At 38.6% G+C, this 13357-nt stretch overlaps 1 protein-coding gene across 2 annotated transcripts in view; it reads right to left on the bottom strand.

Annotated features, from left to right (window-relative positions):
* Positions 1-13357, bottom strand: part of kalrna (kalirin RhoGEF kinase a) — a 123386-nt gene that overhangs the window by 85744 nt on the left and 24285 nt on the right. For both annotated transcript variants that reach the window (XM_062402400.1, XM_062402399.1), the window contains exons 2-3: positions 4172-4246; positions 443-557 (exon numbers count right to left, since the gene is read on the bottom strand). In XM_062402400.1, coding sequence (XP_062258384.1) covers positions 443-557; positions 4172-4246 — 190 coding nt within the window. The remainder of the gene's footprint in view (positions 1-442; positions 558-4171; positions 4247-13357) is intronic.

The raw sequence follows: 13357 nt of genomic DNA, 5'->3' as shown, positions 1-13357 counted from the left end.
ATAACCTTTTGGTAGGTTATTTTTTGGTAGCGAAAATAACCTACCAAAAAAATAATTTAAAAAAGGGTTTAGGGGATTAATAATATAAATTCTGAAAAACGGAGACCGGATTCTTCTCTCCACCAGCCTGACTGGTCACATCCTCAGACTGTGATGAGTAGCCGTTGGCTACAAAACACAGCAGCTTTCATGCTGATGCAAATCCAACGCTGCTCTCCTTCTGCTGCTGCAACGGAGTAGAAAGGAGCGTTTGATTCCACAGCGTGGACAGCACTGAAGCACTCCACATGCACTTCATCCTCAAACGTCTCCCGTCTTGTCTCTTCACAAAGAGTCACTGAACTGAGGCGCAACTTTGATTCATAGCACCTATGAAAACACACCATGGTTGATAATTACATGTGCTGCATTAAGATGTATGTGTGTGTTTGAGGGAGTTTACCTGGGAACAGTGGAAAGGTACGTGACCAGCCTCCTCAGGTCTTCTTGTTTTATTCGGTCGTGGTTACTTCGGGCAGGAAACGTCAAAATTGGTCCTCCTCTTTTATCTCGCCCACCTGTGCGTGCACATGCAAACAGACGATTAGTATGATGTGTAATGTTGACAAATACTATAAAGTGTAACAGTTACTCATGATAATTTTGACAAATCCTTGACAATTAACTTGTGCTACAAACCCCGATTTGACACCTGGAAGTCTGAACTAAGCTTCATGTCTATGTTCCATTGTTTAATTTGATCTGGTTACTTTTGGTTTCACATTGGAATTTAAGGAGCGCACTAAACAATTTTGTCTGACATGTGTCAGTCTTGTCGTCATCACCCACATGGTCTGCGTCTACGTCTACTTGACACTGATTGGTTTGTAGCAGCATCTTGTCAGTTGGGAGGTAGTAGTCTTTCTGTCTGCATGGAGCTAAGAATGGAGCAGTAACCAAACAGGGGCAGTTGTTAAATCGTCATGAAGTACTGTCTATAAGCGCAGCCTGAGATTGGCTGCATAGAAATGACATTCATTACAATGAATAGCAGCATTAGTTGCAGGAGCTGCAGAGGTAGGAGCTATTGATGCATTATAGTAGCACTACTAGTAATGGCAGTAGAAGCACTAGTAGTTCTACCATTATCTTATACTCATTGCTTATATTTATATTTTAGTATATAGATGTTTATCTATACTTTGCATATTTGTCTTTGTAAATCATCATAACATTTTGATTGTGGAGGACACTTTTATAAATCATTGTGCTTCCACAATGACTATAAAGTTTATTGAGTCTTGAATCCACCAGTTTGACAGTAGCAGTAGTTGCAGTAGTTATGTTAGTTATAAAAGTACTATTAGGAGCAATAGTTAAAACAGTCATTAGTAGTCGTTAGTATTAGTATTTTTTTTTTTCTTAAAAGAGTTATGTAAAAAAACTATTATTTCATAGCATGTATTTAATCACATCCACTCTCATCATATCAGTGTTAATCTGCACATTATTTTACTCTAACTACTCCAACATCTCTGTATCAGTATCATTACTATCAACTTTTCCAAAGACCCCCCCCCCCCCCGAGTGTGTGTCCCATAAACACACACTCGATACACACACATATGCACACAAACTGTGACAAATTATGTGTGCAGAGATGTTTTGGTTAGATTATTATAAGAAACACAAATCACACTGTTTATGAAACTGCTACTCAGACGTGGAAAATCGGCCTGTGTGTGTGTGTGTGTGTGTGTATGCGTTTGAGTGTGTGATTAGGGAGGAAGTATGCTGCTGTAATCTAAGGAGGGATCTTGTTGACAGATTGATGTTGGCACTGGGCCTTTAACATGCTCTCTCTCTCTCTCTCTTATGAATGCAGAGTCCGCTGTTACACATTACTGCTGTACTCAAACAGTACCACTGATGAAATAATAACCAAAGTAGTTAAGTGCTGTAAAGCTAGAGAGTAATGCCCAACATGTTTATATATTTAGAAATGCCCCTGTCTAAACAGGAGTGATACACAGGTGACACACAAAAAACACAGAAGCTTTTGTATTGCTATTCTTGGACTCTTCTGACTTTGCTGCCGATTCTTTTAATCGGAAATGTCGTTTTTCAATAGATTGGAGATAACACTGTTCTGCAGAGATAATGTGACACTAGATCTTGTTTGTTCAGACCCAGAATCCATTACACGTCTGAGTGTGTTTGAGTGTTGACGGCGTTGGATTGAAACTGTTGATGTGTCTGCTTTCTCTGCTTGTGTTGGCCCGCAGCGACATGTAACCTCCGCTGAGGGGGAGGAGGTCACTTAAGTGATGTTCAGGGTGTGAAGGGCCTGTGATGATTTTCCTGCCTGTTTCCTGACTGAGGTGAACTACTCCTGGTCATGATCTTTTCTGCAGCTTCCATCGCTCACACTGTGCTATTGAATGTGCTGAGTGAGATCATGAAGCAGCGTTATGGAGAAAAGAAGCTTGCACACATAATGTAAGAGATGTGTGTCTATAGTAGCTTTCCAACTCCGAAGTTTTTATTTGTCTTTGATTAATTGACAAATCATTTTAGCTGAGACCTCGTCAGAATCAGTCAGCTGATGTTGCTAATGCACCGTGTTGAGTCAATGTTATTGGAATAATTTGATGATAAATAACTTTTAAAAGCATATTGTTATGGCGCTGACTTAAGAATGAATCATCTCGACAACAAATCAAAACAATCCAATACTGCTGCAGATGATGGTTTACACAAGTCTGGAAAAAAATCAGTTCACAGCAATGTTGAACTTGCAATTTATTCTTAGCCATCTGGTCGATGTATTAATCAAACCAAAATGTAATGGAATATATCGCAGTTGTATAATGTTGAATAAATTAGGCTTTTGCACAGCCACTCCTGAGCTACCTGGAAAATTAAAAATAGAAAGTTTATATGCCTTCTACTAATGAATGAAAAGTTAATTCATTTTCAATTCATTTATATTTATTTTAAATCATGTATACATTTTGTGACAACATCACATTAAACTAAGCCTGCATGGACTGGAATAGTCCAGTGACTTGGATTTCAGCATTACCTCGCATCGCAACCTTCATACTGTATGTTTCAATAAACAGCTTAATATCTTGTTTTGTCGGTATTTATGTTTTATGAACACGCTTTCCCATAAGTCCTGGCTGCTGAACGTAACCTTTGGGTTTTTCTGTGATAATAGCTGATAAGGGAGGAGTGAAACAAAAATCCTATTAGAATTGAATGTGTATGGACAGTAAAGAGAGATGGATGACGTGTACATGCAGTTTACAAAAATGAACCCAAAATATTCTAGATACAAAGGATTGTGCGCATCCATGATGTTTCAAGGTCACACAGGCTTGACCAATCGTGAGTCACTCTCAGCTGTCAATCATGACGTCTCAGCCCATATGGCCTCAAATCTGGAAGCTGTCATGTCGTCCTTCCACGTCTAAACCACGACTTAAAGGTTTAGTGTCTAATAATCCTAAATTGTAATACATTTTTTTTACCCTTAAATGTTCTCTTTACTATACTTTATATTTACATGGGGAGCAGGTCCTCTCTACGGAGGCCCCCATGTTTTTTTCAGTAGCCCAAACTGGACCTTTTTTAGTCTTTTTGAGAATACCTTTTGATGGGTATTCGGCTGCAACATGCAACTTCAACACTAGATAACCCTAAACTCTACACACTGAACCTTTAAGTACTCGCTCTGCCATGCTTGTTTTCCCTAATTGGAGATGTAGTAACCTCCGCCAAGGAGGCTGTGTTCATCGGTGTGTGTTTGTTTGTTTGGTAGCAGGACTACTAAAAAACGAATGGCCAATATATAATAATTTGCTTTTAAATTATGAAATATGGCTTTTTCTAAATCTTTTTCCTTAATTTCTCAGAGAATAATTAATGGATCTTGAATTAGTGCATTTAAATGTTGGTTCATAAGGGGACTGTCAAGCCTTAAAAATCGCAAAATTAGCAGGTGTGGTAGAGAATGTTGATTTGTTTTGGAATATGGAAAATAAACCTCCATTTGTCAAGACTAACAAGACAAAAAGCAGAATGAGAGACTGCTCTGAGTTACAGACGCCAGTGGAACTGAGGGATCGGCCTGGATGGGATGCTGCGGCCTCAGAATTCAAAGGGTTTAATGATTTAACCAACTCACCTGACACAAAGGCAACTTTCTCCTTTAACACAGGCAGGACGTCAGATGCCCTGATGCCTTCATTCCTGAATGATCCTGCAGAGAAACACAGAGAAACACTGAGTAGGTGGAGCTTTCAGCATTAATCCCATTATCACATCAACATTCCTGTAAAAAACAGAACACACACCCACGCACAGAAATCCTGCTTTTACACACAACTTCTGACCCTAACACACAGTTTCATTGTCATTGGCATCATTGTTATCAGTTTACACATTTGTGATTTGTCTTGACAAGAAGCAAGAACAATAGTAAATGTGTTTTACAAGTTGTTTTACAGGAAATGTGGTGAAATTCGATTAAACTCATCTTTTTTATTTCATTCCACTGGTGGTCTCTTCTCTTTCTTTCCCTCTCGCTTCATCTGGTCATCCGTCTGTCATGTTATGAAATCACTCTCTCCCTTTCATTTTTAATAATGCTCTCTCTACCCCCTCACCTCTCTCCCTGTCTCAGTAGAAAACAAGCCCAAATGTCCCATGTCCATGTCCTGCTGTGTGTGTGTGTGTGTGTGTATGTGTATGTGTATGTGTATGTGTATGTGTGTGTGTGTGTGTGTGTGTGTGTGTGTGTGTGTGTGTGTGTGTATGTGTGTTTGTGTGCCTGTGACACACTGTCCAGGCCACAGACAACACACAGAGACTTGAAAATTCAAACAACATTCCATATTGAAAACCCTAAGTCGGCAAAATCTATCTCGGGAAACAGAGGAAAAGGAAAAAAACTGAAGAAAGAGACACCAGCTAACAGAATATATTCCTCCAGTTAAGAACCCTGCCTCATATTTATGAAATAAGATAACTGCCCAAAATGTGAAGAGATCATTTTGATATTTAAATAGGTCGCTTTAAGTTTGGTAATATGAGCAATAAATTGTACAAACATTTTTCATAATTCATTTTTTTTCCTAACATCTTTGTAATGCATCCTGTGAGATTCGATCCCAGACATGCAGCTTTTGATGAGATCTGAACCAAGGTCACATCAGAGGTCGCTGGTGGCACGTGACCAATCAGAGCTGTCTGTGGTTCAGGGACGGACCAGTTAGTCACGTTAGCCAATGTCACTCAATTTTAATAATCTAATGGGTCAGTTTTATGTTGGCTGATGTGACTGTGTGCCAGTGGTTTATAGAGAAACTATTGATTTAGGCCTGATGCTGTGGTGGTGGTGGTGTTTTGGAAAGTTTCAGTTCACCAACCACAAATTATTTCCACTTAACTTTTCTAAAAAACTATTTTCAAATGGTCGCTGTATGCTTTTAAAGTGGCTCAAGTATGAATTTGAAAACCAAATGTTCAAAATAAAGAGTAAAAGTCACAATAACTCTGCAGAATGCATCAGTACAAGTCCTCAGTCAGTACATTTTCATGCAGCTTTAATGCACCTTTGATTTGATGACATTAAATCTTCTGAGCTGGTTGCTAATGACACTGTATTATAAAGAAATTAATGAAAACCAGATGCCTGGAATGAAACGTAAAAAAATTATAATCGTAAACATACAGCAGAATCGTTAGCTGAGACTTTAAGTCTCTGTGAGTTGTAGTAAATAAAATAAATCATGCTAAACCAGTGGTGCGGTCCTTTAAAGAGGCTCAGTGTAAATAACTGCAGCGTAGCTGTGGTGTCACACTTATATTTATTTCTACTGTAGTCGACATGCCATGTGTTCATTCATGCACAATATGTCAACATTTAAAACCCTGTTCAAACAAATACTACGTTTTCATATGTTTCATGTTCAGTGGGACTTTCTGGTGAAAACCTGGGCTAAAATTATCTTCCTGAAGTTTCCAGTCACGACACGTGGAGCCCTCCAGCATTTATTCACACCATTATTTATTTTTAACCTCCAGAGTTTCACCCCTGTTTGTTTGTTTGTGTCTCTGTTTGTTTGTCAGCAGGATTAGTCACAAACTACAGAACAGATTTTCACTGAACTAGAATGAGACATGGGCCAAAACAGTACCCATTCAAATTTAAGGAATGCAGACAAAGGGTCGGAACAGTTACCGATTCATCTTTTGTTATAATCAACATCATCGGTTGAATGACTATGTCACTTATTAGAGCACAGAGCTCCCGTGGCCCAACAGTCTCCTTAAGTTCAATCAAGCTGCACCAAATTGCACAATTATTTTCGTTCGAAAAATGCTCCTGTAACAGCTCATAAGGTTAAAAGTGAAACCTCATTTGAGTTTTGTAGGCATCCCATTTAAAAAAAGGTTCAAATCAAAATCATATCACAATTGGTTCCTTCAGATGCCATTCTGACGCAAAGTGGGAACTGGAATTGAACCCAACATGAACAAAGTGTTGTGCATGTTAAAAAATAAACCTGCACCTTCAGTAAGAACTTACAGTAAAATCTATTTAAAAACAGACCACCTGAATGATTGAACATTGAATGAATGGATCTAGAACAACCACAACAATGTGTAAACATTGTCCCTCCAGGATGGAGACACAATTGACTGGTTGCAAACTGGAGATCTATTTGTGTTTGCATTTCTCTATTCAAATATAAATGACTTGCATAGAAAGAAAAGTGATTTTTTTCCAGGAAATAAAGGAAAGAACAGGGAGAAGCGAATCTGCTGCCAACACCCAGACTTTCCAATAGCATAAAATATATAGTGTGTGTGTGTGTGTGTGTGTGTGTATGTGTGTGTGTGAGGGTCTCATTTCTCCATTACTGTAAAATGAGGAAACAGCTTTTGTCATTTCAACACACGCACAGGAAGCTGTCAGTCTTGTTCGGGCGCGCACACACACACACACTTTGACAGGAAAGTGATGGTGAGTCATAGCTGGGTTTGGCTATGATCCTGCAGCTTTCTCTGTTCACCAGCAGAGGTTTGTTCCTGTATGGAACCCTAAAGTATCTTTACTCAACCTCTGCCTTCTCCTGCAGCAGCTTTTCCAGTTCACAGACTTGAGTCATGTAGCTTATTTATCCCACCAAGCAAAAGTACTGCAAACCCAACCAAAATACTGCAATAAAATCCCTGATCAACCAGACATTTTTAGGACTGTGGTTTGAGCTGATGATTATTTTATAGTTTGTTGTTATTTTAAGTTATTTCCTCCAGGGACCTGAGATACTACGTGTTTATTCAAGAAACACTTTGCAACTTGATATCGTCAAAATGTCGTCTGGACCCAAAACACCTAAAAAAGTATCACTGTGTTTCATTTGTCATCTTCACAGAAAAGAGTTTCATGTAAAATAATATATAGTTTGTAATATACATATGTAATTTACATATGTAATATACATATGTAATATACACATTTTAATATACACGTGTTATATACACATGCTATTTCTAGGTGACTAGGTGGATAAAACGAATAATATTTGTATTATGAATTGTTGCTATAAACATTTGTATTTCTTTCGTTCTTTCTCACCAGGAAATGAGGAGAGTGATGAAAAGGATAAGATACTATGGAAATCGTTTAAACTGCCAATATGTTCACAATAACACACCTGCACAAAGGTACAAGACAATTTGCATAGCATTACATTAATTTCTTGAGAGATTCGTATTCCTAATCTAACCTTTTGTAAAACACAACTTCGGCCCTCACACCTCAAACTGAAACCGTGACAGTGTGTCTGTGTGACTGTGTGACACGCAGAAGAGTAGGAGAAAAAGGGAGGAAGATGGACAGAGTTTACCCTCAGATCTTTATATTTGTTGATTCTTATAACCCATCATCATCATCTTCTGTTTCCAAACACAGGAAATAAACATGTCGGATTGAATCTAGAGGCTCAAATTGCTCCAAGGCTTCAAAACCTCCAGCTCCAGAGTGTCGCTGCTGACACAGACTGTCTCTCACAGAGCGCTGCTGACTCCCCACAATGTGAAAATCACATATCACACAGTTGTGTGCTCGCTGTCTTAGGACAGATCTTTAAATAAGTCGGGATGCATCATGTTTCCCACTGCTAATGACAAACTTAAGACTCCACACAATGTGAAACACTGGCTACATGAGTGAATGGTAAATTGACCAATATAAATATTAATGTCAGTGTTTTTACTACGTTTATTCAGCCGGAGCTTTTCGGCCCCACAGCTGTCCATGATGTTGTTTTACTTCTCTGCAGCAGTCACTGTGTCGCTGGAACAGTAGAAGCCCCATGATGCTCTGCTCTGTTCATCTGCTGCTAAAAAGGTCTGCGGACGGACGCAGCTGCTGTTGATATTAACTCATCACTTCTTAAATATGCTTCATAATAAATGTGTCCGAGTGTTGAATCTGCACTAAAACACATGGGCCTTCGTTTTGATACCTCTCCAAGTGTTTTTAATACCGAGAGGTTCAGTTAATGTGAGCAGAGGATGATGATTCAATAAAGAGGGTTTAGACTAGGGATGGGCATAATTAATCGACGATCGATTAATTGATCATTAAGAATTTTGTCGAGGAAATAATTTTTTCATTGAGAAATTCACTAATTACACATTTGACGACGGGGGCCAGTGTTTGAAAAAAACGCCACAGGCCTACTCAGTTACCTGCGACTGGAGGCGAGTTACCGTGTATTTCCATTTCCAAAGTAAACATTAAGAGGTCATGGCGATGTGTAGCGTGGGACCATTTTGAGTTAAAAAATGACGGCCACCAGGCTGCGTTCGCGTCTGACCTCGGGAAATGTTAACATGCTCATCTTTCTCAACACAAACCCGTAGGCTGGTGCTGAGGCTGTATGTGAGTTACTGGTTATTTTTATGAAGCTTTCTCGACTCAGTGCCTTGTTTGATAGTTTTGAGTTACATTTGGCAAAACCTGTCAGACCTAAGTATTATATAGATGTGGTTAAGTTGTTGTTTAACACAATGTTTTTATATCATTATTATTATAATATTTTGGAGAAAAAAAACGAGGGTCAGTTGGGTTGAGTAGCACCGGCTTCTAGCTGACGGCTCCGCTGCTTAAGATTACGGCAGCGCATATTTTGTTCATCTCGTAATAAAGATCTCAATGAGGAAACACGCTTTGTTTTTTCACTTAATTTTAATATAGCCTACAAATATTGAATTTTTGAACTTGAAAATATGAATGATTAATCGAAAATTCGATATTAATTCTCCCGACGATCGATGAAGACTATTTAATCGAACGCCCATCTCTAGTTTAGACTTTGCTTACATCCAAATGATGGATCGCCCCCTTATGGCTGGCTGGTCATAAAACCTGCCTCCTCCATGTTAGTGAACTGGACATGGGCCAAAAGAAAAAATACAAGCTATATAATTGTTTTCTGTCATTTCAGGTTTTTCTTATCCCACTAAAGTTTTTTTGACGTGTTCATGTTCCTAATGAGTTTGATTTTAATTTTAAACCTGATTCAGTCTCATCCACACTTGTCAACTTTTGTGCCATTTTCACATTTGCCTTTTCTGGTCTTTGGCACATTAATATGAAATTCTCAGATATAAACCTGCCAGCACAACTCTGAATGAAAACAGTGGGAAAACACTTTCCTATGAGCCCAAAGTCTGAACTATTTTAAATGCTCAAGAATCAAAAATTAAGGCAGATATTCTGAGGTTTGAAACTATAGCTACAGAAAACCTATGTTAATACATCAAACTGAAAACTGCCTTCAACAGTAAGCAGCAGGTTTTCACAGATGTCAGTTTACTTTCAGTAATAAAATGATTAGCACTTCAGAGAGGATGTAAGATTAAAATCCAGATGAACATAATGCATTCACCTTTTTTTCTTTCATGTGATCGTACCACAGCAGAGGTTTGTCTCATCAAGTAAGTTAAAAACACAAATCGTCAGTGAGCTCCCAAAGGAAAACTAAGAAAGGACCAAAAGGCAGAACATGTTGTCTCTCTTCATCTATCTGCTGTCATCTCCGTCTATCTTCTCTCTCTCTTTCACTCACCAAACATGAACATAAAGTTAAATAAGGGATCAAAGTGTGCAAGTTCAGTTTAAAGCTTAAGGCAATTTTGAAACAACTCTCACACACATTTTGTTGTCACTTGTCTTTGTCTTTGCTCCTTCTCACATACACAGAAACGTGCACGCACACACACACACACACACACACACACACACACACACACACACACACACAAACCTTTGATCCAACATGAGTTTTTTCAATCTGAGAAGTTCACCATATAAAGACATGCGAAGTGTTTGTGTGAGTGTGTGTGTGTGTGTGAGTTTGTGTGTGTTTGTACAGTAGTAATAAAGCAGTAATTACAACAGCATATGCCAGGTAAACACAAGAGACTAAACAACTTGGGGCCATTGAAACGACTTGACATACTGTGTCTGTGTCTGTGTGAGTGTGTGTGTGTGACTGGTAGATAAATGTAGTGATACCACTACTACCAAATCAGTGATATCATAATAATATAAATAATGAATACAAAACTTAAATTCGTCACAAAATGATAAAACAATAGTAAAAGAAAAAAGGGAAGTTTAAAGAAGGGATGCTTTTTCAATGATGTTTCTACTGAAATCTCAAAAACATACATTTTAATACTTTTTTAGTCACTTGTGTTTTTAATTTGCAACTTGATTTCATTCTCCAAGCCGTGGATGAGGTGTGTGCACCAACTGATAACCGGCTCATTCATTCTCCAAATTAAAATTTAAAATAAGGTTTGGGTTCTTATTTTCTTCATAAGGGAAGAACACACCAAAACCTGAGGAAGTGGAAACGATTTCACAGCCATCAGAGAGAAATTTACCAAGAGTGTTCGCTGGTTGGATTGCAGACTGAGCAGCCGTTGCTAAGCGACGAGAGGAAACAGCCCGGCTGTGCTGTTCATTGTCTTGTTATCATAAAAACACTCAGTGAATAAAGTCATAATGACCGTGAATGAGTGACAGCCCAGAAAAAGCTTTTTCCTCTGTGCGTCTGGTGCTTAAAGCTAAAAGCTGCTTCAGTCGACACATAGAGTGAAGAGCACTGGGGTCAGAGCAGGTCACACTCAAAAACTTTCTGCTACTTTATCCTGAGAGGTTAGAGGGAGAATCACATGAAGTTCGACCTCAGAGCATGGAGAACTCTTCTTTCACTGTTGGAAATAAATACAACCTGAAATTTTAAGAAAATCATCAACCCCAAACATTTATTTTGGACACTTGATACAAACAACAATACAGAGTCTATGCAAAAGTATTGAGCCGTTTTTCAGACAACTCTGAATAAATGTCTTTCACAGTCTTCAACATAGACTCATATATTTACCGGACATTTTACAAGTGTGCTTCTGGAAAACATCCAGAAAATATCTGGAGCAGATGACTCGGACATTTGCGTTCTCACATTCAGCCCCTCTGGAAATTGTCAGTAATATGTCCTTTGTGCAGGTCTGTAAGCAGTTTAGTACAAAACCAGTGACACCAATGAACAAGTAGAGACATCATAGTCCAGGTTTATCATATCATGTCACTATAGTTCTATAGTCACTAAGGAATCTCTGTCTGGATGTAAATACATAATTTGTCTCCATACAGACAGAAATTATTTGTACTATAGTCAGATAATGTGATATTGTGACCTTAATAAAAAATAAAATAAATAACAAACAAAGCTTTGATTTTCTGAAGTGGCCAAACTCAAGACATTCAGCGTTTTCCAGCATCAGTACTCTTTCAAAGTCTGAACTCTCTGATGTTGTTGGCAACAAGTTGTGTTCTGAATTATATTCCCTCTGGAAATCATCATGTGCCGTGTGTATCCCAAGTTAAACCTGACAGCCCGACTCCTGCTTTGGATCAGGTCAGCAGCCAAACGAACCGAGCAGCGACTCGGCTCAGTCTCGGGTCGGAGCAGAGTTTTCTGAGTGACTCACAGAAACTCAGGATTTGTCAATTTCTTTTTTTCTCAACAGTCCGATTACAGCTCGTCCACCTGCTTATTCACCTACGCTTTTTTTCAGAATGAAAACGCTGCTGTTTCCACGACATATTACGGGTAATTTGAAATAAGTAAAGCTTGATATAGAAAATAATTAATATTGCAGTTTAACCAGAAATACTAGTTCCAACAGCTGCTAAAACTACTTGAAAATAAAAGTATAAAGTTAATCTAAAAAGAAGTACGACCAACACACACAGGGAAATACAGTGTCTCTTTGATATATCATTGATTTAGTGCCTTACACTGTTTCAAAGGAATAAAACTGCACAAAAAACCACTGTGACCAGACCCGACCACACACACGCACACACACACGCACACACACATACACACACACACACACACAGAAGTCTTCAAAGTCTCTCAGAGAATGTTCATGTTTTTTTCATTTGCTAGTGGGAAGCAATGTTGCTGTAATGTGTGTATGTGGGTGTGTGGGTGTGTGGGTGTGTGGGTGTGTGTGTTACATCAACAGTGTGCCCCATTTGTTTGATGCATGTATCCAACAGGTTGCTATGGTTACGTCTGAACTCCCCAAATGACTTGCAGTAAGTAATTATACATGTCCAGGGAGGTCGGCTGCATTCAGGAGCAGGAGCTGCTCGTGATTCCAAACCTCGCTCAGTGGAGTTTTAACTGCACTGAGACAAGTTGAACTACAGCAGACTACTTCTTACATAGACTTTTGCGAACAAATATATGACCCATTTAGAGAATAAAAGAGCCACTATAAATAATGGTTCTGTATCTGACCACAAATGTTATAAATGTATTACTCACGATTTATGCATCAATCATTCAAACATTACATCATTCAGCTCATCTAGGATATAACTGCTCTTGTTTATCTTCTTTAACCTCCTCATTGTAGTATTGGCTAACTCATTGAGATATTTAACCTGCTAGAAATCTAGTCTTAAGTGAGCGACCTTTTCACAACATAAACCCTTATGACATTTTGTCCAGCGCAGTTCTGTTTTGTCGTTTAACCAGAATTGTCCATATTTGGAGGAGCAGGGAGGTGGGGCTATCTGAGAGTATGAGGAGGCTTACCAACCTACACCTGCACCCATTGGAAGCTACTAATTGACACTTTCACAGAATCAACACCCCCAATGCCTATAGTGCTTTATGGACTATTTTAACTCTAAATGGACCATACTGTACAAAATTAACATCGGTTGTATTGAAGAAGACTTGAAAAAATACGTAGTCTTGAAATCTTT

Source organism: Platichthys flesus, chromosome 13 (assembly GCF_949316205.1).
Source record: "Platichthys flesus chromosome 13, fPlaFle2.1, whole genome shotgun sequence".
Taxonomy (NCBI): Eukaryota; Metazoa; Chordata; class Actinopteri; order Pleuronectiformes; family Pleuronectidae; genus Platichthys; species Platichthys flesus.
The sequence above is the reverse complement of the archived record's forward strand: the minus strand, read 5'-3'. Positions and strand labels throughout refer to the sequence as shown.